Source organism: Melanostigma gelatinosum (genome assembly GCF_949748355.1).
Source record: "Melanostigma gelatinosum genome assembly, chromosome: 6".
Lineage (NCBI taxonomy): Eukaryota > Metazoa > Chordata > Actinopteri > Perciformes > Zoarcidae > Melanostigma > Melanostigma gelatinosum.
This window is the reverse complement of record NC_136639.1, coordinates 3,829,369-3,852,969: the sequence shown is the minus strand read 5'-3', so window position 1 is coordinate 3,852,969 and position 23,601 is coordinate 3,829,369. Positions and strand designations below refer to the sequence as shown.

Genomic DNA, 23,601 nt, shown 5'->3' with positions numbered 1-23,601 from the left:
GTAATCGGGTGGATCCAAGCCAACCTTAATATGGACGCGTTGGAAGAGCAACAACTCAATGTGCCAATGCTGGTTGTGTCGGGTCTTGAGAAAACCACCGTCATTGGAGCAAATGTGTTGCGTGCTCTCATCAAACAGAAGCCCACGGGACCTGCAGCCCAAAATATTCGTGGAGGCGCTGGTTCCAGGAGAAGAAGAGTCAACCGGACCACAAAAAAGAAAAAGAAGTTGACGCAAGATCAGGTCCCACCCAGCAGTCGCCTGAATCTATACCTGAGGAGCTGGCTGAGTCTATACCTGAGGAGCCGGCTGAGTCTATACCTGAGGAGTCGGCTGAGTCTATACCTGAGGAGTCGGCTGAGTCTATACCTGAGGAGTCGGCTGAGTCTATACCTGAGGAGCCGGCTGAGTCTATACCTGAGGAGCCGGCTGAGTCTATACCTGAGGAGCCGGCTGAGTCTATACCTGAGGAGCCGGCTGAATCTATACCTGAGGAGCCGGCTGAGTCTATACCTGAGGAGCCGGCTGAGTCTATACCTGAGGAGCCGGCTGAATCTATACCTGAGGAGCCGGCTGAGTCTATACCTGAGGAGTCGGCTGAGTCTATACCTGAGGAGCCGGCTGAGTCTATACCTGAGGAGCCGGCTGAGTCTATACCTGAGGAGCCGGCTGAGTCTATACCTGAGGAGCCGGCTGAGTCTATACCTGAGGAGCCGGCTGAGTCTATACCTGAGGAGCCGGCTGAGTCTATACCTGAGGAGTCGGCTGAGTCCTCACAGGAGGAGTTGAGGACTTGAGCTCTCAGGGCCACCTCAGTTAGAAGGCTTGACCCTTTGTGAGTCTGTGGGACTTCTACTGTGATGTTGTTAATGCAGCGCGAAAACGCTTGAGATCGAGAAACCGGGCCATGTTCTGGCTGATCTCAGCAAAGGAAGGTAATTACTGGCAGCTAGATATCTGCAGACATGAAGGACTGCAGCTTCTACAGTTGCAGAAGCCAAAGCTGGGGTGTGAAGATCACTTGGGAAGGCCATAAACGGTATATAATAATTGGAAGAAGCAAAGTTAGTAATGTGCATTGTTGGGACAGGGATTTATACAGACAGAGAGAGAGAGAGAAGAGAAGAGAGGAGCTCAGTGTATCCTATGTCCCCCGGCAGTCTGGGCCTATAGCAGCATATCTAGGGCCTGGTCCGGGGCAAAGCCAGCCCTAACTATAAACCTGAGCTAGTCCTATAAACGTGAGCTAACGCTTAACTAGAAACCTGGGAACGACAAGTAACCCTGCAAATACTCTCCTTAAGATATGGTGCCTGGCCAATAAGGGCTTTGTAGGTGACATCATTACTGCCTATGCCTATGTACCTGCTTGGTGTAAACCGTAGGGGGGGTATTTTCACAGTGTGGTTGGTATTAGTAGTACTACGTTTACTTAAGTACAGGATTTGAATACTTCCTCCACAACTGTATTCTACCTCACTGTTTGTGCTTGTGTGCTACTGCGTGGAAAGCAGTACCTGAAGGCAACACCGGATCACGTGACCACCGCCGTTATTTCCTGCCGCATCAAACCTCTCTCCGCTCCTCGCTCCTCGCTCCTGCCTGCGACAAATCAGCAGCGGTGGTGGTGTGGTCGGTCTGAAGGCACGTAAACGGAAAGAAGAAGAAGAAGAAGAAGAAGAAGAAGAAGAAGGCCTCTGCTCACACCGACAACTGTTGCACTCACAGCGACGACGGATATATAAAAAAAACACACTTTTTTTTTTTCTTTTTTTTTTTTGCATATTAGTTTTCCAATCTTAGCTGCTGTTTTTTTTATTTTTTTTTTTATTTGATAGCCGTGTAAGAGAAAAATGGCGACAGCTGCGGTGTCTGGAACGGAGCTGGTCCGCGGACAGGCCTTCGACGTCGGGCCTCGGTACAGCAACCTCTCCTACATCGGAGAGGGAGCCTACGGGATGGTGTGGTGAGTGTCTCTCCGAACACCCCGTCTACCAGCCGAGCTTTATTTCTTTAAAACACGTCATGCGTAGAGTTCGCGTCTTCTCCTTTTAGCCCTGTTGCAAACAACTGTGAAACCGATGTTAGTTTCATCAAGATAGCGTCCGTTCGCGAGGAAAATACATTAAATCACGGCTGACTTTTGGTGGGCTGTAAAAATAAAAGTGACCGACTTAAAGTCAATTTAAATTGTATTTAGCTAATGCTACAAGCGTAAGAGTGTAACGTTACGGTTTCTTCATAAACATGCCATTTGCGGCGCTTTTACTTCAGGTTTGTGCTGCATCCTCGGCTTATATAAATGAACACATCTGGTGTTTTTGTCAATAATGTCTCTACAACAGGCTCTGTGCAAACATCCACGTGGAATTTACAGTGATTTTAATTCGCTTTGTGGTGGTTTTTCTCTCCCAATCGAGCCTTTTTAATACTTCACCGTAGAATATATAGCTTTTCAGCAGGATTCATACTACCGGTAATCTAACAGTACTACATCTTCACTGCTTCATCATAAAATGTCCACACATGTTAGCTATACAGTGTTTACATTTAATATAGATTTTAATTGACTTTCTGCTGGTTTCTATCTCCTAAACATGCCTTTTTTAAATATATGTTTAGACTTATTTGGTGATATTTGCCTGATAATCTACTTGCAAGAGAAGCTCGAGGGTTGTTTCCTTGTACGTTTGTTTCAGTAGCAGATGGCTTGTTACACAATGTGAAGGAATTTACAGGCGAGACCCACTCAGACTGTCGTGTTTAATATGCTAAATTAAATCAGAGATGTCGTTTAGAATCATCAAAACTGTGCGGTATGTAGCTTTTACCCCATTCTACTGCATGGTTATCATAACTGTGATACTTAACCCTTTATTCCATTTCAACAGCATCTCAGTTTGTATTGAGCTCAATCCTACTCTCCTCTCTCAAAAAACACCGAACTCTTGTGGTTTCTTTCACCTTTGGTAATGTAGTCTACCTCAGATGTGCACACTGTGCTGTGTTGCATAATGCAATGTCCTTGTGTCAAGCAGCAGTGGAGTTCTTTTTCTTTCTCCTCTCAGCTTGTTTTTCTGAGAGTTGACACACAGCCTGTCTGCAGTGTAGAGAGGCACAGCAGGTTGTTCAGCATCTTTCTGTCTGCAAAATGCGACAAAAAACTCCAAAAAAGCACACAGTAACGATTATTACTGGTTTTCGCTACGTGTTCGCCCATGCCGGCCATCGGTGCTTTCATCTTCTGGTTGTTGCAAGTTATTCCAGTAACGTGAAAAGTATAAGATGAAGACGTCCCACAGTTGTTTTTTAGCGCCGTTCTTTGACAGTTTGCTTTAAGATCGGACATCTTTTTGTCCGTTGATCTTCTCATCTGCTCGATTGAATGATGGTTAGTTTGACACGTGATCGTTGACGATTTGATGTAATTGGAATTCACTGCTCAGTTTGAATGCATTTGTTGTGGTTTGGACTGCACCTTTCAGCTCGCACAAAAAACTGCTTGAGCTAATATGTGTGTTTTTAAATTAAATGTCTTGCTTATCTTCCAAGGAACCAGTGATCCTGTATATTATGAGTGGGATTTTCAACCAAATACAGGACACAACCCAAACAAATACACTGATTTATGAGTTTAATAGAGACGCTCATATTTGGACATCTCATAATATTGTTATTGAATTAGAGCGACGGGCACAGGCGAGTCCGTCATGCTTGACTAGGGCTGCAAGGACTGGATTTGTTTTGATTCCCAATGATGCCAAAATCTCAAAGACGGCAAAATGACAAGTTACAACAACATTGTGTCCATTAAGTGCAACGTTTTTGTTTCCTTTACAAGCCTTTCTCACATGTAAGAGGGTCCCGTGAGACCAAATATGCACCAACATACACTATTTGATTGTGAAATTTGAGGCCGCATTGTGTTTGATTTAATCCGAGTCTCTCAAAGAGAAATTTTGATTATTTTTTTAAGAGCAATGTCCCCCGTCTCCGTCATGAATTCAACAACCTTGTAGCCAGGAAATGACTGTGTCGGCAACTTTTCTACCAGCGGTAGAACCTACATAAACCCTCCAGTATTCTTCACTCGTGTGACCGTGAGAGCCCAGTTATTTACTTTGGGTTATTCCTGGCGTTGGAGTGGATGATCGGTCAGCCTCAGCCTCCTTGTATTGCTCCTGCGGTCTTGCTGCGTTCCTCTTTGAGACCTGTAGCTTTGAGTCAGTTGGTCATGTTGCTTTAATGTGCAGCAGCCAAAGAAAGCTCTGCAGCGTGTACTTTCAACATTCAAAGTATTTTTAAATCAGGAACTTGCTCTTTTATCTGGCTTTTTGATACACTGGTGTTATCTCGTAAACGGCTTCCGCTGGGACGCATTTAATGAGTATTATGATTCCCGAAAGTTGGATTTTATTGTATTTTACATACATTTCATGCATGAGCACATTTCGCACCGTCTTCTACAAAATCAGAAAGGATCACAAATGCCTAGAAAGGCATTTTTTATAGCTTAAAAGTAATGTGTAAAAAAAACAAATGTGTTACAGATTTGGTAAGTCAGATTGAAAGGCTGCAATAATGCTTTTGCAGAAATGAGCTTTAACGTCTCTACAGAGCAACACAGAGAGATGATGTCATTACTTAAATTATTGTTAATGTCTGTCGCAGATGCTCGTTTAGGAGCAGACACACACACCTACCTCCCAAATATCAACATGGCTTGCAACCCAGAGCATCAAACCAGCTGATTGGTGGATTTCAGTTGACGTTAAAACGATGATAATGTTGGGACATCGAGTATAATGTTGTGTCAAAGATAACAACCTGGTGGCCGAGGATTTCTAGCTGCTCATGTGTTTTATTACAGGACATATTTGAATGTTTTTTTAGGGACATTTTTACCACGTACAGTAGAGACCTGGGTTGGACAACCCTATCTGTGTTTCTGAAGTGTCCGTACTACAAGCAAATCAGCTGTCGACTAATGTACTAGAAAGTTTGAGCATTTTAACCAAGATAAAACAATCATGTTGTCAGCGTTCCTAGCTTTAGATACCCTACACAATTGAATCAGAGTTGTAGTAGTAATGTTTTGTACTGATTTCTTTTGATAATTGTGCAAATGTTAATAGAACAAGGCAGGATAGAGATTATAATCAGTCTGCGTCTTTAGTCGGTACAAGTTGTACAAAGGGAGGTCGGGTAATCAGTAGATATTACTCCACTGAGTTGTGTTTGTGTCCGGGTGTGCCGTGTTCTGAAACCTGGCTGTGTTCGACTGTGATCGTCTGTGATGATAAGAGGGCGGTTTGACGGTGAGCCATGTCTGTGTCATTTTTCGGAGTCGGCCTATTTTTGTTTTCAAAAGGCTCCTGTTGACTGTGCGGCTTCCCAGCGGCTGAGGCCTGTGCACGGAGCCTCTTATCACCAGCCTCGGCACAACCGACGGCTCTTACGCAATCCAGAGATACTGTGTCGCCCTCTGTGATGACGTTCCACAGCTTAAGCATACTCTGGCTTTTTTAAAATCACGGCCACGTGAACAGTTGGATCATTGGGGAACGCTGCTGAACGGGCTCCTGTGGATTTAAGGAAAGTTTCATGTCTAAGTGGTGCTAGTCGGTCGTGTTCGCGGCAAAGAAGAAATTAATAAGGAATATAAAGAGTACACATGATGTGAGCAGTGTTTTGTAGTTCACAGTCAATCTGACGGTACTTGAACATGTCATAACCGGCATTAAGCTTTCTTTTGATTTGAAACCGTATTGCATAAGAAGTGTATTTTAGTTTTTTATCTGACCAGGCGAGTGAGGTAACGGTGACGCGGTAAAGACTGTCAGAAGCTGAAGTAAACCAAGCTGACTCCCTGGAGCTAAATAATAAGTGCTACGAAATCATCTTTCTATGTTGGAAAGGGCTGCAACTAACAATCACTTAAATTCTCTTTATCAGTGGATTATATTCACAATTAGTCATGTAGTCTAAAAACAAATTGTAAAAGGCCCGTCCCAGTTTTCTAGAGCTCAACGTGGCATTTTCAGATAACTGACTTTGGCCAAAAAAATGTTTCATTTAAAATGAGAAATTGAGAAATCCATCAAATCTGGTGAAGATTTGGCATAAATCTTTCAGTCCTGATTTTTAGTTTTTACTTAAGTGAAAGAAAAGTCATCATTGGAATGAAGCTGTTCCATAATATGTGCGTTTAATGTACCTGTAGACTGGTAATAAGTGCCCGAAGAGTCCAGACAAAGCACAGCAGGATGTTTTATTTGGGTACGATTGATAGTTTTAAGATGTAACTCGTTGTCGTGGAATACAGCGAACCTCTCTTGCACCAAAGCTTCCACCACGTTTCATATACAGTCGACACATTTCACGTGTTTAAAACCACACGTCTGTTTTTTCCTCCTCGCGGCGGCTCCTTCCGGTCTCCTTGACCCGTCTGGATTCCTCCCCGTCGGCTGAAGCTCCCGCTTGGTTCTGCCGTGAGCCGAATGCCACCGTGGCGCCTGTCTCCATGGCAACCCCATCTGCCCCTGACATCAGCACCGCCGCTCCACAGCCAATGGGAGCGATGGGTGGCGGGGGAATAGCTTTGACGCTCTTGAGATCCTGTTGTGGAGATGTAATTTGTGTAATTTCGGGGGTGATTTTGAGGCCAAGACGAGCACAGAGACTTCTGGTTCAACAAGCACGTAAAAACCCCGTTCACGCACACGTGTTCGGCTTGTTGCATTGAAGCGGATATGTCGGTGTTCATCGTCATGCATTTTATTACTGCACACACATTTCTCAGGAAGTCGACTGCAGTAATTCAAATGAATGAATTGTATTTACTCAAATAACTTGCACGGTTACAGTATGAAGTGTGACCGCGTTGTGACGTCGACTCCTCAGTGTGACCGGTTAAAGTGGTCGGGCAGCGGTGAACGCATCTCTTGAAGTCGTGCACAAAGCAAGATTATTAAACTTTCACGACAGTTGTGCAACGTTAAAGCACAGGTGAGATGTATATTTGCATGTAAACAAATAGTTTTGCATTTTGTATGACTCATTTGGCTCATATTCCAAGTTACCAGCATGACAAATCACCAGTGTGGTTTACGAACAACTTGTTCATGTAGATGAATAGTCGTTGGACTCTTATGTGGAGCTTTTATGCTATTAAAGCTACAAACTAACAATTATTTTTTGTTATTGATTGATCTGTCAATTTATGATTGTCTTATTAATGCTTCGTCTACTACAATTTTCTTTTTAACTACTTCAAAAAGTACATTTGATGACCTAGCTAGCTCCAAACACTGTCGTTTAGTATTGTTCTTGTCATGTATTAGTACATGTATTTGTAGCATGAATATCGTGACAGGTTTCCTCCTAACAATAGTTTAGTCAAGGCTTAACACTGATGCCCCTTGTGTCATGATGCCTGTTTGTTTATTACGGTCGACATTATAAAGGTGCCCTGTGGCGTTTCTTGTAAACAAACAAAGTGTCTGTTGACGTTCAGTGCTCAAGGTGTACAACTAATTAAATATATTTCCTTCCTCATAAATATTTGTTTAAATATTTCTCCCTCCCAGCACATCGCTGCGTTTCTTGACGCGTTGGACACAATCTGTAGATCAGTGGAATAGTGTGAAACCATTGGCAGCGATGGACTGTTATGTAATGCACTTGTGTTCACAAGACAAAGAAAATGTTAGAACACCACTCGAAACTCTTCAGGGAAATATATGGCAAGGCACCAAGCTCTTCCTCTCTACGGTTAATGTTTCATTTCATAAAAGCCTGTAAAGAGTTTATGTTGTCGGCAGAGGAGGTGATTGGTTTTAGGCCCGTTCTCTGCTGTAAAACATTCCAGGACACTTAAAGGGATTGTTCAGATGTTTTGAAGTGAGGTGGTATGATGGTCTTATCCATAGCCGGGGTATTGCAGACATGAGTACCGACGCAGGAGCAAATAAATGATCCAAACTATCCCCTCAACGTGAAGTCTGTCACGAAGTACTGCAAACCGCAGTGAGGATCTATTTTAAACAGATATCACTGCTCAGCGTGTGCACGGTGCAAGCAGGGAACAGTGGCTTCCTGAAAGTCACTTCCTCAAAGTTTCCTCAGTCTGAGAACGATTAGAGGCGCGTGTTGAACATTGTTTTGAGTTACAAGTAGTAGAAAAGTAATGTTCAGTATTCCAGATTTGTGTAGTTGTGTGTTTTTCTTGTTGAGGCAGAAAGAGAAAACACAAAATGGTGCTTTACCAGTGGCTCTTCACATGCGAGTTTCCCTCATGAAGGCAACATCTGTATATTTAGCTTGCTAGGACGATGCTGGAGCATATCAAAGCATGCATTCTGCAGAAGGGGGGAAACATACCCGGTCTTATCATGTAGAGCTCATTGCTTCAGTGACATGTTCTCGTAAACACAAACACCTCACAGTCACCTTGCTGGAAACAGGTTGTTTTGGTTAGTAAACAGGAAGTGGGTTTTGATAAGCAAGAAGATGCAGCCAAAATCTCTCATAGTTCACGGATAAAGTGAGCAAATATGCAGAACGGAATATATTTCTGTGTGATTTTACTGAACTAAAGACCCTGATGTTATAAGGATTGTATATTTTGTTCTCCACACAGCTAAGAAGGCCTAATGTGTGAACTCTGGTGGGCGAGTGAAGCCTGAAGCTTTACTACTGCTGTGGTGGTACCAGTTCTGAGAAAAGGATTACACTTAAATCTAACGTGGATTCTGAATACAGATCCACCAATCAAATCCGGAATAAGAAATGAAAAACAATACATCAGTTTATAGAATAGATTCAAGAGATCTGGGATAGGTTTGGTAGAACCGTGAATAATTTAAGATCATTTGTTGGGAAATATAGGCGACTTATAATTAGTTCGTTCCCTCTCTTCATTCCCTCTCTTCTCTCCCTCCCTTCGTTCCCTCTCTTTGTTCCCTCTCTTCATTATTCCCTCCCTTCGTTCCCTCTCTTCCTCCCCTTCCCTCGTTCCCTCTCTATCTTGCTCGTTGGGGCGGATTTTAAATACTGTTTTTACAAACGACAACATGACCGACTACATATTCAACTTTTAATGATTGTGTGAAATTGTTGCAGCGTTGCTCATACTTCTTCAGCGGCTGAGTGCAAAGAGAAAAGAGAAGCTGCCGCACAGCATTTGAATGTTAGAATGTGAATGTCTGCGTCATTAATGAGGCGTGGCGCTATTGGACCCCAATGATCACTGTTGATCACCCTCTGAACCGAGGTGCCTCACTAGATTAGTAGATGTTCTGTAAATAGAACGAGTCGGAGCCTCTAATCCCACAGTACCGATGCTGATGTCAGCCTGTGAGTGTCGTTTGAAGCTCGGCCCTCCGACCCCCCCCGCTTCACGCTGCCTTCAAAGCCTTTTTGCAAATCGTTGGACTCCGTCTGTCTTAAGTTTGCACAAGGACGTTCGTATCTGCACTTTATCGGTGCGCGTCACCCTTAAAGCATTGTGAGCCCCCCCCTTCTTCCTTCAACCCAACCCCTTGAACGTAGTCATGGTAACAGCCCGATTGCATAACAGCTGCAGTGTAAAGCCTTGTATTACCGTCTCCTTGGAAACAGAGACCCCCCCCCCCGCCACACACACACACACCCCTCCTCTCTGTGCTCTTTCCTGCGCACTGAGCATGCTCAGAAAACCATACAGAAGCAGAGGAAACAGGAAAGGAAGCTCGGAGCAGATTCTCTGTTGCATACGAGAGTCTGCAGCTCTCATCGTCACCACGACTTCTTTTATTAAGATCTGATGCATTTTATCACAATCCTCTCTATACTAACAGTTTCAAGCTTTCCTGAACATTTACATCCAGCCAGTACTGATTATTTTAACTGTTGATTGATCTACCGGTAGTTTTCTTGGTTCATCCATTCATTGTTTGTGCGTTAATATGTCTGCATATAGTAGGAAATGTGCGTGACAATTTGCCAAAGCTCAAGTTGACGTACTGATTGATCATCTAAGACCCGAAGGAAATAGATTTTCTGACATAGAAGACTAAGCTATTCACATTTGTGTAGCTGGAACTAGTGAATTTTGGGCAATCGCTGCTGAAAAACGGCTTCAAAAATGAATTGATGAGCAGAAAATAAACCCCGCCTCTTATTGGATCGAGCTACAAAACACAAGGAGATATGTGTCGTATATCTTATCTTCATCAGACATCAAAACTAGTAATCAGTAAAAATCTAAACCAGTAAAAGTTCAAACTCCCGAGTCTCTCTGAGTGAATCATTCTCAGAAATGAAAGTCCACCCGTCAGCGACGAGGCTCTCGCAGTACACGGTAATACTACACACTCACCTCGGTGTACTTTGTACTTCCTCAAAGACTTCCTTCTGTTACTCCAAACGGACAAGGAACTGATGGGCTTGCCTCAGTAACCGTGTGGTGAAATGTAGTGTGGACTAAGAGTGTCCTCACTTCTCTCTGCACTCCACACGCAACACATTCAGTGCATTTAAAGATGCATGTTTTATTAGTTAAAGGGCTCAGGAAGTACAACAATGTGGACTCACTTTCAGGACTCATTCCTGCAGCACTTTATAGGATTATTAATTTAATCTATGAAATAATAAAGAATTTTCCTGAGCAATTGTTATAAAACACAAATATCTTTTATTATTTGTGATACAACACAGAAAAATGCACCAAATCCTCACATTTAAGAACCAGATTTGATTTTTGTTTGTCATTTTTGATTTATATATATATATAATTAAACAAGTGCTCCAACTGTTTTTAATATCAATTAATCTAGCGGTTATTTTCTAAATTAACTATTTGCTCTGTAAAAAAACCAGACTTCAGCCCAAGACATCATCACGTGTCTAGCTGGAGCCAGAGAATATGTGTAATGTTTGCTTGACGAATGATTACACCAGGGCCGCAACAAACGTATATCATCAATTAATGTGGCGATTTGTGTCTCAACGAATCATTTGTTCTGAAAAAGCAGAAATGACCCGTCAACATCGCTGCAGGAGGAGCGACGTGTGTCTCTGTTTATCTGACCAACAGTCAAACTCCTGAAACATTGAGTTCAAGGTGAAAAGCAGCCAAACCTCACATGGGAGAGGCTGGAACCAGATCCGTTCGAGCATTATTGCTTGATGAATTAATCAAATATCGCATTTGCCACTAGATATTAAATGATGTCATACCATGAAATACAAACCTCCTTACAACTGGTGCACAATTCTGTATCTACAAGACAAACTAGGCATTCTATCTTCAGTTTGCTGCAGAACTGAATGTATGTTTTTCATGCTGTTCAAGAAGAGTTAGTATTGTGAAGACATTCTGCTTGTGATCTTTACGTCACGAAATATTGTTATTGACAGTTTGGCACAGACGTATCGTGTTTTTAAAACCGACTCTGAACCCGGATCATGTTATGGTTTCGATGAATAAGTCTTGTAGCTCCTCTGATCACGACGAGGTCATTACTGGTGTAGAACAGTGAACATGGAGAGCTATTTCCTCACACACACGCACACATTCCTCACACAAGTGGAGAGGAAGGTCACTCATATTTCCCTCGCAGAAGATTGGCACACTTGTGTTTACATTTCAGTCCCTACACCCCCGTCACTATAGCAACTCTTCTTCTTATTTGGTCCTCCTGCGTGGGTGTTTTTCAGACCGCCGTTTGTAGTTTGCAGGAATAAAATCCCTCTTGGCTGTAGGTGTAAATGATGCAGCTCAAGTTTTGTTATCCTGAAGGTACAGCTTTGTTGGGGTTTCGTGATTGCGCCAAATGGCAGCAACTTGGTCACAGTTTTGACAGCAGCGTGACTGAGAAATCCAGACAGTCGTGGAAGCCGGGAGCAGTTGACTTGCATTCCTTGGCAGTAGGCGACGAGGCGGAGAGCTTGGATGTGGTTTTTGGTGTGTCAGTTCCTGTGCACCGAGGACGTCTGGCCAGTTTTCATAACCAGCGCCAGACTACAGTATGAACTGTCGTTCTTTGGGACTGAATTCCTGTCATTACATTAAGAACCCAATACTTCCATGTCACCCGAGAAATAACTGGAAAGGAATTGAAAGTGTTCGAGCTCTTGAAGGCAACACACAGACATCCGTTTTAAAAACAATCATGAGATTGACCGTTTAAGTCGGCATGCAAGACGCAGCTTTAGACCCCAGTGTGGGGATTCAAAATATCTCCGACTGAGTGAGCGTGGGGAAGTTGAGACAGCCATTGAGCCAGTGATCCAGCGGTGGACATGTCTGTACCTGGCGTGGGGTGGAGGAGGCGTCTCACCACAGACTGGCCTAAGCTTTCACAATCAAAGTCAAAGTAACTCTCTTTGTTCGTTTCTATTGCTTGGAAACCAATCATTTGGACGACAGGGTTTTGCTCGATAATAACTTCATCATAACTAACTCACACCTGAACCTGCAACAGCTGCTAGAAAACAGCTGTCGAGGCACAACCGAAAACAATTCAAAGCAACCTGAGTAATACACAATGTAAGGCTCTTAAAGGACCGTGGGGTTCATTTAACATGTTGATACTTGTTGCTGCAGCTCAGTAAATGGTGAACATGATCCTCAGAAGAAAGGACCTGCAGGTAAAAATCTGTTCTATTCATCCATTCATGCCAAAGGGCATGCTGGGATTTCTTTCCTGTTCACATCTGATCGTAGGCAGGAGTTTCCACCGTGTTCTAGTGCAGTAATGCCCTTAATCTTGATATTCTTAGAGCAAATATGCGTTTTGCCAGTCTGGATAACGTTTGAATTTTTTATTTTATGTTGTTCTTGTTTGCATAATGAGCAAAATGTTTCCTTTTGCTCTTTTCGCAGTGTGTTTGACAGCGCTGTCCTCTTTGAAAAGACCGTAGATCACCTCCGTTGTGCTGTGAAAAGCAAACGCCTCCTAATCTGTGTGCATGACCTCACTGCCCTTCTCTGGATCTGGCTTTAGCGTGAGATCTCAGGCATCCCATCGGTTCCTGTATATGTTGTGCTTTTCATTTTTTGATTTTTAAGATGCCAATATTACAAAATGGAGCTAAACTGCCGGGTAACATTCATACCTACTCAACAAGATGCTTTTTTTCACATCATAGGCATTATCAAGCACTAAATATTTGGAAGAAAGATCTGCAATTAATTGAGTGTTAATATTTACTCTTCTGTCTCTTTGTTTGAGCGTACATGTCAAATTGTCTCACTTGTTTACATGCAACAAGGATTTGAGTTCCTGGAATCTGAAAATGAGGAAACCAGAGCGAGGTGAGCTTGTCTTGAGCTCCTTCTGGATCTTTTGTAGCATAATTTAGAAGCAGCAGCTTCGCTCTGCTTTATCATCAGCGTTGTCTCTGCCTCCTCCCGGCTGCAGTGTTACGGACCTGTTTGGTAGCTGCACCGAGCGGAGACTGTCTCTTCGCTGAGCCGTGTGTCACGGTGCTGTGTGTTCAGGCATCGCTGCTTAAGCCTGTTCAGAGTGACGTTGTCTGTGTTTGGGAGTTTTGCTCCACTCCTACATTCCTGTTCTCACTTTCGTCTGACCGACATTACAGCGGCCTCATTGTTTTCTGCTCCGCGCGGTAACAAAGTGCATTTGCCGTGTTGAGATACCGCTCATGCAAGCCCCAACACTTCCTGCTGTCACCACTTCACATTAAAATATTTCCACTTGCAAACCACAGGAAGGAAGCAGCATTTGTCACCGACTTTGGCGCCGTTCAGTAAGACTTGGCCTGCACAGCGAGATGTGATTTTATTCTTCTCTACTTTAATGTCAGTAGATCATTTCAACATATTTCGAAGGGTAATGATGAACGAAGAAACCGCCACATCTGCTATCTGCTGTATGAAGCAGAACACCTCAAAGCTGAGAAACGTTTGCTGTTCCTTCCTTTATTTTAGATGTGTGGACTTGTGTTGTCACTACATAGAGACAGAGGGCATTTAAGTCCCGCCCACATCGGAAAGGGAAACAATTCGTCGCTCTCCATTGACTTTGTCTTGCGTGAAGGAGCCTCCTTGTTACAACAGAAAAATGACTGAAAGCTGCTGTGTGGTGGGATGAACTACCAACAGGGTAAAGAACCCAAAACATAGTTTTTAACGGACGACAGAGTTCAGCTTCAGCAGGAAGAATGAGAAAACTGTGGTTTCCTGACACTCGGTGCGTCTAATGTTACGTGAGCGTCAAGCATTTTGTCTGACAAGTCTACAAAATATACAAAACAGGAAGTTAAAACTAAAGTATCAACATTTCAGGTTGAAAAGTGGAGACGCGAGAGAAAACGGGTCAAACTGTGTTCTGGTTGTTCTGCACTGAAGCTGTTTTAAGTGTTCCCTTAACATCGGTGTCTTAATACTTGGCTTTTGTTTTTTTTTACAAAACCCAGCTCTGCCTCTGACCGGGACAACAAGATCCGCGTGGCCATCAAGAAGATCAGCCCTTTCGAGCACCAGACGTACTGCCAGCGCACCCTGAGGGAGATCAAGATCCTGCTGCGCTTCAAACATGAGAACATCATCAGCATCAACGACATCATCCGCACACCGACCATCGACCTGATGAAGGACGTGTATCCGCTCACAGACACGTCTCGCCTGCTCTGTTTCTGCAGGTTCAGTTATGGGCTTCGGGTTGATCCTTAAGGACGTCAGTAGTAGTTAACAGGATGTTGAAGTATTTGTATTTCCTCAGATGTTTGTGCTTTTATGCAAATCTATTGCAAACATTTAAAATGACGTCTTTGTGTTGCCAGTGGAGCTCATCTTACGCGGCAGCGTTCGTAGTTGCAAATGTTTTCAGTTGTATTTCATTACATAATGGCCGCCTGTCACCATACGTTTGGCAGAGACGCTCTTCACTGTCGCCCAGCAGCAGCAGTAGCACGCTGGTGGAGTGTGTAGTTACAGTTTTACCTAAAATAAATGTCTGTGGCCGATGCCTCTCTGCTTCCTATTGATATTATTCAAAATAGGCTGTGATGACACAGCGATGGAACCCTGGAGGTCTTATTTTGAAGGACATAACAATGTGGTCCAGATGGAAATAAACACGACTCGTGTGAACAAGACAGCGTTTTTAAAGTTGCTGCTAGCAGCCGGGTGTTCTCCACGACATGAAGGTAAAGTTCCTTAGCGTGGCGCCGTGCAGATACATCGTCCAGGATCTCATGGAGACGGACCTGTACAAGCTCCTGAAGACTCAACACCTGAGCAACGACCACATCTGCTACTTCCTGTACCAGATCCTACGAGGGCTCAAGTACATCCACTCTGCCAACGTGCTGCACCGCGACCTGAAGCCCTCCAACCTTCTGCTCAACACCACCTGTGATCTCAAGGTAGAGCCTCAGACTTTAACTGTTTTTAGGTTCAAAACAGCCATATAAACGGCTCTGAACATGTTCTGTAACCTGTGGAGGGTTTTAAGTTGTCAGTGAAATAACATCCAGCTTATTTAGACCTTGTGTCCTCTAATCCTGCGGTCATTCATCGTCTCCTCTCTCTCTCTCGTCTTCCTGCAGATCTGTGACTTTGGTTTGGCCCGTGTGGCTGATCCGGACCACGATCACACTGGGTTCCTAACGGAGTACGTAGCCACTCGCTGGTACCGAGCACCCGAGATCATGCTGAACTCCAAGGCGAGTGACCTCACCTGCTGTACGGATGCTGACATGTCAACAGGATGAGCGCATGTGTTTTGGGTTTATTTTGTTTGTTTGTTTTGCTGAAAGAAACCTGGAAATAGGATCTCTGTTTTTGGTTGTTTTATTTTGTGTGTTTCTTTCTTTAAATCTTAAATGTAGCGTTCTGATTCCTCAGTAGAAGAATGAGGCTCCAGTAATTAGTTATTTATTCTTGTGGGCCCAACCTGACTTAACGCGATACTGTTTGCGTTCATGCCGTGTTAACCGAGTATTATATTGACTTTGAACATACTGTAGTCGTGACCGTGCCGTTGTGCCGCTCCCTCTCAGGGTTATACGAAGTCCATAGACATCTGGTCAGTGGGCTGCATCCTGGCTGAGATGTTGTCCAACAGGCCAATCTTTCCCGGGAAGCACTACTTGGATCAGCTCAACCACATTTTGGGTAAAAATTCTCTTCGTTATTTCCGGTGTGAATAGGATTGTTGTGGTGCTGTAGTATTGTTTAAACCAATGATTCTCAGAGTGGGGTCCGTTGAACTCTGTCAGGGAGTCATCGAAATATACTAAAAATCTGATTATTTTAAAATGAAATTAGCGCTTTAATCCACATAAAAGATTTGACACCTTTAGAGTTTTCACTCTGCCGGTAGCTTCCTGGTGTCCGTCCATAGATACTGTAGCTGTTGATATTCATTCATGAAGTTCTTTTGGTGCTAGACCACATATTGCTTCTCCCATCTGTCCTTGTGTTGTCTCTTCAGACTGTTCCTTACCAAATAGTGAGTAGACGCCGTGTTTAGAGTCGTGCACTTTTAAAAAAAGAACCGAATCAGAAAGTAACTCTTCTCTCTGACCGTTGTCCTTCAGGGATCCTGGGTTCTCCCACTCAGGAGGATCTCAACTGCATCATCAACATTAAGGCCAGGAACTACCTTTTGTCGCTGCCGGTGCGCTGCAAAGTGCCGTGGAACCGCCTCTTCCCCAACGCTGATCCCAAAGGTCGGAGCCAGAATGGACTCGTGTTTGTTTTCTCATAGGTCCTTTGAGAGGTTGTGCTGCAGAGTTACCGCCGCTAAACTGTTTCCTGAGCACATTCCTGGACTGAATATGATTTTATGGGGCGCATGGGGACAAAACATTTACCCACCAGTCAGGCAAAACAAGTGGCGATGTAACCTCTCCAGTCCCACTGTGATTTCAGGGTACACGACTACATTATACTGAGGCTTTAAACAGGCAGCAGCTGAACAAACTAGTCCCCGAATCGCCTCATAAAACGTGTAAAATCAAAGTCTCCGTGTGTTCTACCTTGAAATGATCCAAACAGTATGGAGGGTGTGTTGGCGCCCTCCAGTGGGCCAACGAGCTCACTGGTGCGTCAGAATCCTGTTAAACGTTCTGTTCCTCGTGCTGCAGCTCTGGACCTGTTGGACAAGATGTTGACCTTTAACCCTCACAAGAGGATCGAGGTGGAGGAGGCCCTGGCGCACCCGTACCTGGAGCAGTACTACGACCCCACGGATGAGGTGAGGCGGTGGGCTTGGGCTGTTGGACGAGGGGACGTCTTTTGCTTATCGAGCCGTCGCGTTGGGAGTTTTTGTTGCATCCGTTATGTTCCTCTATTCCTTAATAGTATGATAAGTAGCTTTTCAGCAGTGAAACGACTCGACCTATGTTATATAATTTGAGTTGTGTATTATCATTATCCCAAAATGTTTCCAACAATTTTCAAACCTAAAGAAATCCTTATATTTAATAAGTTCAAGGTGTTTCATTTGGCTCCCTGTCACAGAAGTCCTACATCTTTCTTTCAGTGTTAAGCCACATATTTTCCGATCCACTCTTTCGGTCTTCAGACGTTTTATTTTGACGGGACGAAGGATTTTAGTCATCAGACGTCCGGATCTTCAGTCATCAGAGAAGCGAGCTGAGCAGACGTTAGCGCCAGCTGTGTCGGAGAAACGCTGATTTATTTTTCAGTGTTTTTACCGGTTTGAATCGGCGGGTCCGTTTGTGTTGGAGAGGAGACCTCCGCAGTAAAAACCTCAACGATGAACACAGAATCACCGCAATAGTGGTGAAGACAACAACTCCCATAATCCCCCACTACTTCATGAAGCCACCAAACTCGTTTGTTATTATTGTTATTTTGGTTTAGACACTCGGCAGCAGAAAATATCGTGTTCTTCGCTTAAACCCAAAATCTTCAATTCATATCTCCGTAACGGAATGATTGTGATCATATTGTAAACCCGGAGCACTCGATGTAACGTCTCTGCTCTCTGTGCAGCCTGTTGCAGAGGCACCGTTCAAGTTTGACATGGAGCTGGACGACCTCCCCAAAGAGACACTGAAGGAGCTCATCTTTGAAGAAACTTCACGTTTCCAGACCGTCTATAGGTCCTAACGCCTCACACGGGTAAGTCCACTTCGCTCGCGGTCCAGATACCTGAGAACCAACATCAACTCAGAGCGGGACAGTGTGCAGAACAGTTTTACTGCTCGCTGCTCTGAAGCCTTTTGTTAAGGATGAGCCTCGTCCCGTCCTCTTCTGTATCAATGAGTCCGTCATTAAAACTCCCAGTGAGCGGTAATGAAGCTTTAAAAACACCAAGAGCTCAAGCAAAGACCCCTCACTGTGCGCTGTGATGTAGATGTGCTTCACTTAAAAAAGACTTCTCTCAACAGGCACTTAATAAGGTCCACCGCCAAGTATTTATTTAATTGTTCGTGAAATATAATATATGGAAGTTTGATCTGAAAGCAGATGAAAAGAAACTGTTACCGGCGCCTTTTTAATATAATAAATAGGCATTTACAAATGAATATTGGAAGCAGATTACGCCATGAAAGAAGGTTTATAAAGCCCACAGTAACTCCTCAGTTGTGGTGTCTTTGCGAACCACCAGCTGCTCTCTGACGGGCCTCTTGTTGTGATAATAACCATCACTGCTGCATTTTATAGCCTCGCGTCTGCGGCGTGTCAGCGTCTGTAATTACTGCGTTTCCTCTCGATGCATAAACACGAGTCGGCTGAAGGGAACGGGCGTGTGACACAAAGCTGCTCTCAGTTCTTAGTTCTGTAACTCCTGTTAACGTCTGTTTAACTTCATCATTAACAGTTTGGTTGCATTGTAACCGATGTGCTGACATAACACATCTATCATTAAGCAAGTGTCCTGCGTAAATATAATATTTGTAAATGCTTAAAAATACATCAAACTTTGTAACTGGGTCTTATTTAAATAAGTCTCTCGGTGGAGGTCAGTGGTTTAAGAGTCTCTGGAGATGAAATGCTTCTTTCCTTATTTTAAATAACACGCAGCATGTAAGGCTTCATTAAAGAGCGACTAGAAACATGTTGATGTTCAGGCCGATTCTATCTACACGACACCAACATCCTCCACTCGAATATTTAGTTTAGAGATGCTCTGAATGAGTCTGACCTGCTGTTTGCTGTTATTGATGGCATACAAACATTTTTGTAGCATGGAAAAGAAATGAAATTAAATTGAATTTTCACAGTAAAACATCGGCTGTTAAGTAACATTTTCTCAGAAACGGCATCAAGTCACAAGACCTTGTTGTCCAAACCTTGTTTTTAAGGTTTTTTTCTTCCACAGTCGCCTGATAATCGGACTGAACAGTTTTTTTGGTTATTACTTCAAATTTACAGCATATTTTAATCCGCAAAGGTCCATTACCTGTGTATTTCCAAATGTTAAACAGGAACACAAATTACAATGATAGCAGCCATTTAAAAAAAGAAAAGAAAGATTGACACAAATAAATACAATATATGTATATATATATGTATATATGTGTATATATATATGTGCCAGCTGAATAATGATGAGTGCTTATTATTCAGTCAAATAATAACAGAACCTCCTAACATGCAGAAAATGTGTGTTTTTCATCAACTTCATGTTCAGGTTGCATCTCGTGTTTTTTTTTACCAACTAGCAATGCAAACTGCAACTATTTGCTTCCAGTGAAGATAAAAGACCTTTATTTTCGGTGTGGCGGCTGTTTCTTCTCCCTGCAGATGACTCCGTGGACCGGCTCCTGCGTCGCTCCTGCGTCGCTCCTCCTCTCCTCCACTCTGTTGCTGTGAGATTCTGTTTGGTTTGTTTTCTCCCTCTCCAGTCGTCCACATCACCTGGATTCCTTGGGTCTCACTCGTCAAGTCCACTCTGCTCAGGAATGGCGTCAGGAATCAATCAATCAATCAATCAATCAGTCAATCCTTTGTCTTTCCCTTCTCTCTTCTCTCACTTCCTCTCTCTTTTACATCACAGCGTACAGTTTGGGGGTTGATTTTTGTGTTTCAAGCCAAGATAAACAACTCTGTTTCGTGTGTCTTAAAGGCGTTCGGCTCTGGCTGCTCTTATTCGAGACCTTTTGCCGTCCGGTTGAACGGCCGTGATGGACTCGCCGTCGTGCTCATTACTCTGCCTACATTGCACAAACGAACAACGCTAGACTACTTAAATGAATCGCCCGTCATTTGAGTCTTTTGAAGTTTCTAACCTTTTGTCGCGCTGTTACGAGGGAGACCTTGATCGCTTACCTTTTTTTTTTTTCTCTTATCAAAAATGGAAAAACCTGAATTAAATCGACTGATTTATGCAATGAAATCACATAATCAGCCACAGACTTGTGGGCACAAAAGCCATTGTTTTCTTTTGAAGAGGATCTATATTTTGACACAGAAGGCCCAAATGCAAATATATACATATAAATATATACATAGCCCAAAGAGTCTTAAGATATCTTAATGACGAGACTGATGATAGACGGTGAATCGGATGAGTTCATGATCTTTTTTTTCTTTTCGTGAAACACAAAAACGTCGTCATTTCTCATCGGCTTCAGTAAGATGTGTATAAATGCACCGAATCACAAGTACGTTGAAAGATCAATTTCTGCCTTAGCCATGAGAAACCTAAAGGAAATGTCTGTTATTTCATACACCGTTAACATCCGTTTGTACCGTATGATGCTTTTCACACGGGAGAAGATTCACTGCGTCAGGACGAGAATTCAGTTCTCACTCCGAGCTCGTTGATCGTCTGAATGAAACGACGTCGTGCCTCCTGTTTACTTCCCGTTTGGTGTTTTCTTTTCATTTCTTCTCTATCTCTCTCTCTCGCCTTGTTAGAATAATACTGTGCCCTTTGCATGACTGTTATAAGCTCCGTATACAAAGACGACCATGTTAAGTGCCACACAAGCCGGGCAGATCCGCAGCGAGAGCGCCCAGGCTCTTTCCGTTTCTACACTTCCCAACCACATGGTGCTTTTTGTCCCGTTTCTTTTGTTCTGCCTCAGCATTTTCTTTGTCCGTTTTTTATGTCATTTCCATTTACAGTCTTTCCTCGTTGTCGGGCAAACTCCATCGTGCACGATAAAGCGTCTTTTTATGTGGTTGCAAATAGGAGAATAACCATATATCTGTATTTATATCACGCAGAAACCACAAAATGAGTCGTTTCCTCAACCTGAGAAGTGGAATCCAGGCACGATACAGTTGAAATAACTCCCAAACGTAACTAATCAGGTTCTCCATTTCGTCGTTTTGCCTTTTAAATTGCACCGGCCGACAACTGCAGTGCAAAAAAATGAACAAGAAGCAGCAGAAGTCAAGAGCCGATTTTGAGTTCTTGTCACTAACTGCTGATTCCAGACTGTTGGATTTCAAGATTTTATTTTAAGCAAACAGAATTAAGACTTAAAAGACGATATATGTGGAAACTTTAAGGGAGCGTCATTCAGTTTGTTTACAATATATCCAGTTTCATGGTAACACTTAGCCTTTTGTTGCCAGATTATAGTCAACATATACCTTCATGGATTCTTCAAGAATCTTTCTCTGCTGGCACTTAAAGTAGGAAATTAGAGATTTAAATATAAAACGAAGACCGTTTCAGGAGTATCGGGCTGCTTTTTTAAAATTCTTTCAAACGACCAGAACGATGTTTGTGGTCTGTGTTTCTGACAGAAGATGAGTGAAGCTAGAACTCAACTTTTCATTCTTCTACATTTGCATTAATGTCAAAGCGAGTTTGAGTTGTACAAACGTTTGTCTTGATCTCGGAGCTGCTGTGGTCGAGTTAAAGCACAGCGGACGGAGACGAAGACTCTTTAAATGAGTCTCTTTCAGTCTGACATCATTCAGCCAGAACAAAGGGAGTAGGAGAGGCGATGCTCTGCTGATGCTTTGGTCTTAAAGAAAAGTCAGTCAATGGTGAAAAATGCCCATCGCCAAGTTCCCAGACGACCCCTCTGTGTCCCACCGATGAGATATCAACATAACGATGACGTGAAACTGAGACAAAACGCCAAATCCTCATATTTTGAGAAGCTGTAACCGGCAAATGTTTAGTATTTTTACTTGATAATTGACTTAAGCAATTATCGGAATTGTTTAGGATTCAATTAATCGTCTTATCTTTGCGTCCTCTGTGTTAATTCGGTTCCACTTTCAATGAGAGAAATGCTCAGAAGCCGTGACGTGGGGAGTCTTTTAGGCAGCGTACCGCAGGTCACGTACAAAAAAGTGCACTTTTCTTACGTTTTTAACTACAAACACATTTATGTCGACTGAAATAACTCTCTCAAACTTACATCTAGTTTCCTCATAATTAGTGTGAACTTAAGCGGGAAACTTTCATGGAAACATTAGGAAAGAAACTGACATTTTTAGAAAATATGCAAATTTTATATTTAGAAAATAAACTTTTTGATCAGTTCCTTCTCTGCTCAAACTCCCAAAAAACCTGCTTGTTGGTGCGGTCGTCCACGACTAAAATCATCTAAAAAATGACCAAAACTCCAGTGCAAAAATTACAGTTTTTTTGTTTTTCACTCTCAAATTGTCACCTGAGCGGACGTTGACCGTGAGGTAACCCGTCTGTCCTCACGCCCGTCTGTCTCACGACTATTAAATGCACTTGCTTCTAGTTGGGATGGGACTTGTAATCCGAGGTGCCTGCCGGGACTTGACTTGCCTGTAGATAGTCTTTTATTTTGTCCGGGGGAGGGGGGGGGGGCACTGGAAACCTTACTGGGATTCGTTGTATTAAAAAAGCTTCTGCTGAGTTCTTTGTGCAACCTGTCTGTTTGTGCCTTCTTTGATAGTCTTGATATCCAAGATTTGATGTGCAGCTTTTGTTCAGTCGGGGATCCGTTTGTAATCTTGTAATCGCTGTGAACGCTCTTAAAAATGATCACAATCAAGCCTGGGGGGGGGTCCTTATCTTTATCTTTCAGTTGTGTAAATTTTATAGAGATTTGTTTCCACGGCTGTGTGATTTGTGACTGTATTGAAAAGATGAAAAGCAAACATTTATATTTTTTGCGTTACCCTTTTTTCTTTTTTTTGGGATGTTTTGTGCAGATATTTTTATTGTGAAATGAATGTTCTGTTTCTATCGGACACTAATCTTGTTTGAGTTGTCTCCAGTGGAACTACTTCTCTCTGTATGTTTTGATCAGTATAAACCTTTAATTGTGTAGTAAACTGAAGAAGCTCCTTGTTTGGATTTGAAAGGTTTGACCTGCCAGAGACATTGTTGGAATTGATTTGTCGGTTTTATTTTGCTGTCGTGTGAAGGATTTGACTTGAACGAAGCATTTCTTTGCTATTATTAAAGACTGACTGCCACTTTGACAAACCTGGTTTTTTAATGGGGGTTTTTTTGTGTGTTTTAGCAACTCTGCCATTTAAATAGGCGTTCATTAAAAACACTGTATTCACACCTCTGTGAAGTCTCTTTGTAAAATTTCAACTGGCGACAGACGACTAACTGCTGTCAGCATCTAAATACAAAATAAATTCTTAAAGCAACACAATAATTAACTATATATATATATCTATCTATCTATCTATTTTTTTATGTATATAAAAATTTG

The 23,601-nt window shown here is 42.9% G+C and overlaps 1 protein-coding gene across 1 annotated transcript; it reads left to right on the top strand.

Moving 5' to 3' along the window:
* Positions 1-1,618: 1,618 nt before the first annotated feature.
* mapk1 (mitogen-activated protein kinase 1) lies at positions 1,619-23,363 on the top strand. The gene is made up of 9 exons (XM_079270576.1): positions 1,619-1,966; positions 14,425-14,607; positions 15,186-15,375; positions 15,559-15,675; positions 16,012-16,126; positions 16,552-16,683; positions 17,101-17,210; positions 17,975-18,103; positions 19,733-23,363. The coding sequence occupies exons 1-8, from the start codon at positions 1,854-1,856 to the stop codon at positions 18,089-18,091; spliced, it is 1,077 nt and encodes a 358-aa protein (XP_079126702.1). The 5' UTR covers positions 1,619-1,853; the 3' UTR covers positions 18,092-18,103; positions 19,733-23,363.
* The last annotated feature ends 238 nt before the right edge of the window (positions 23,364-23,601 follow it).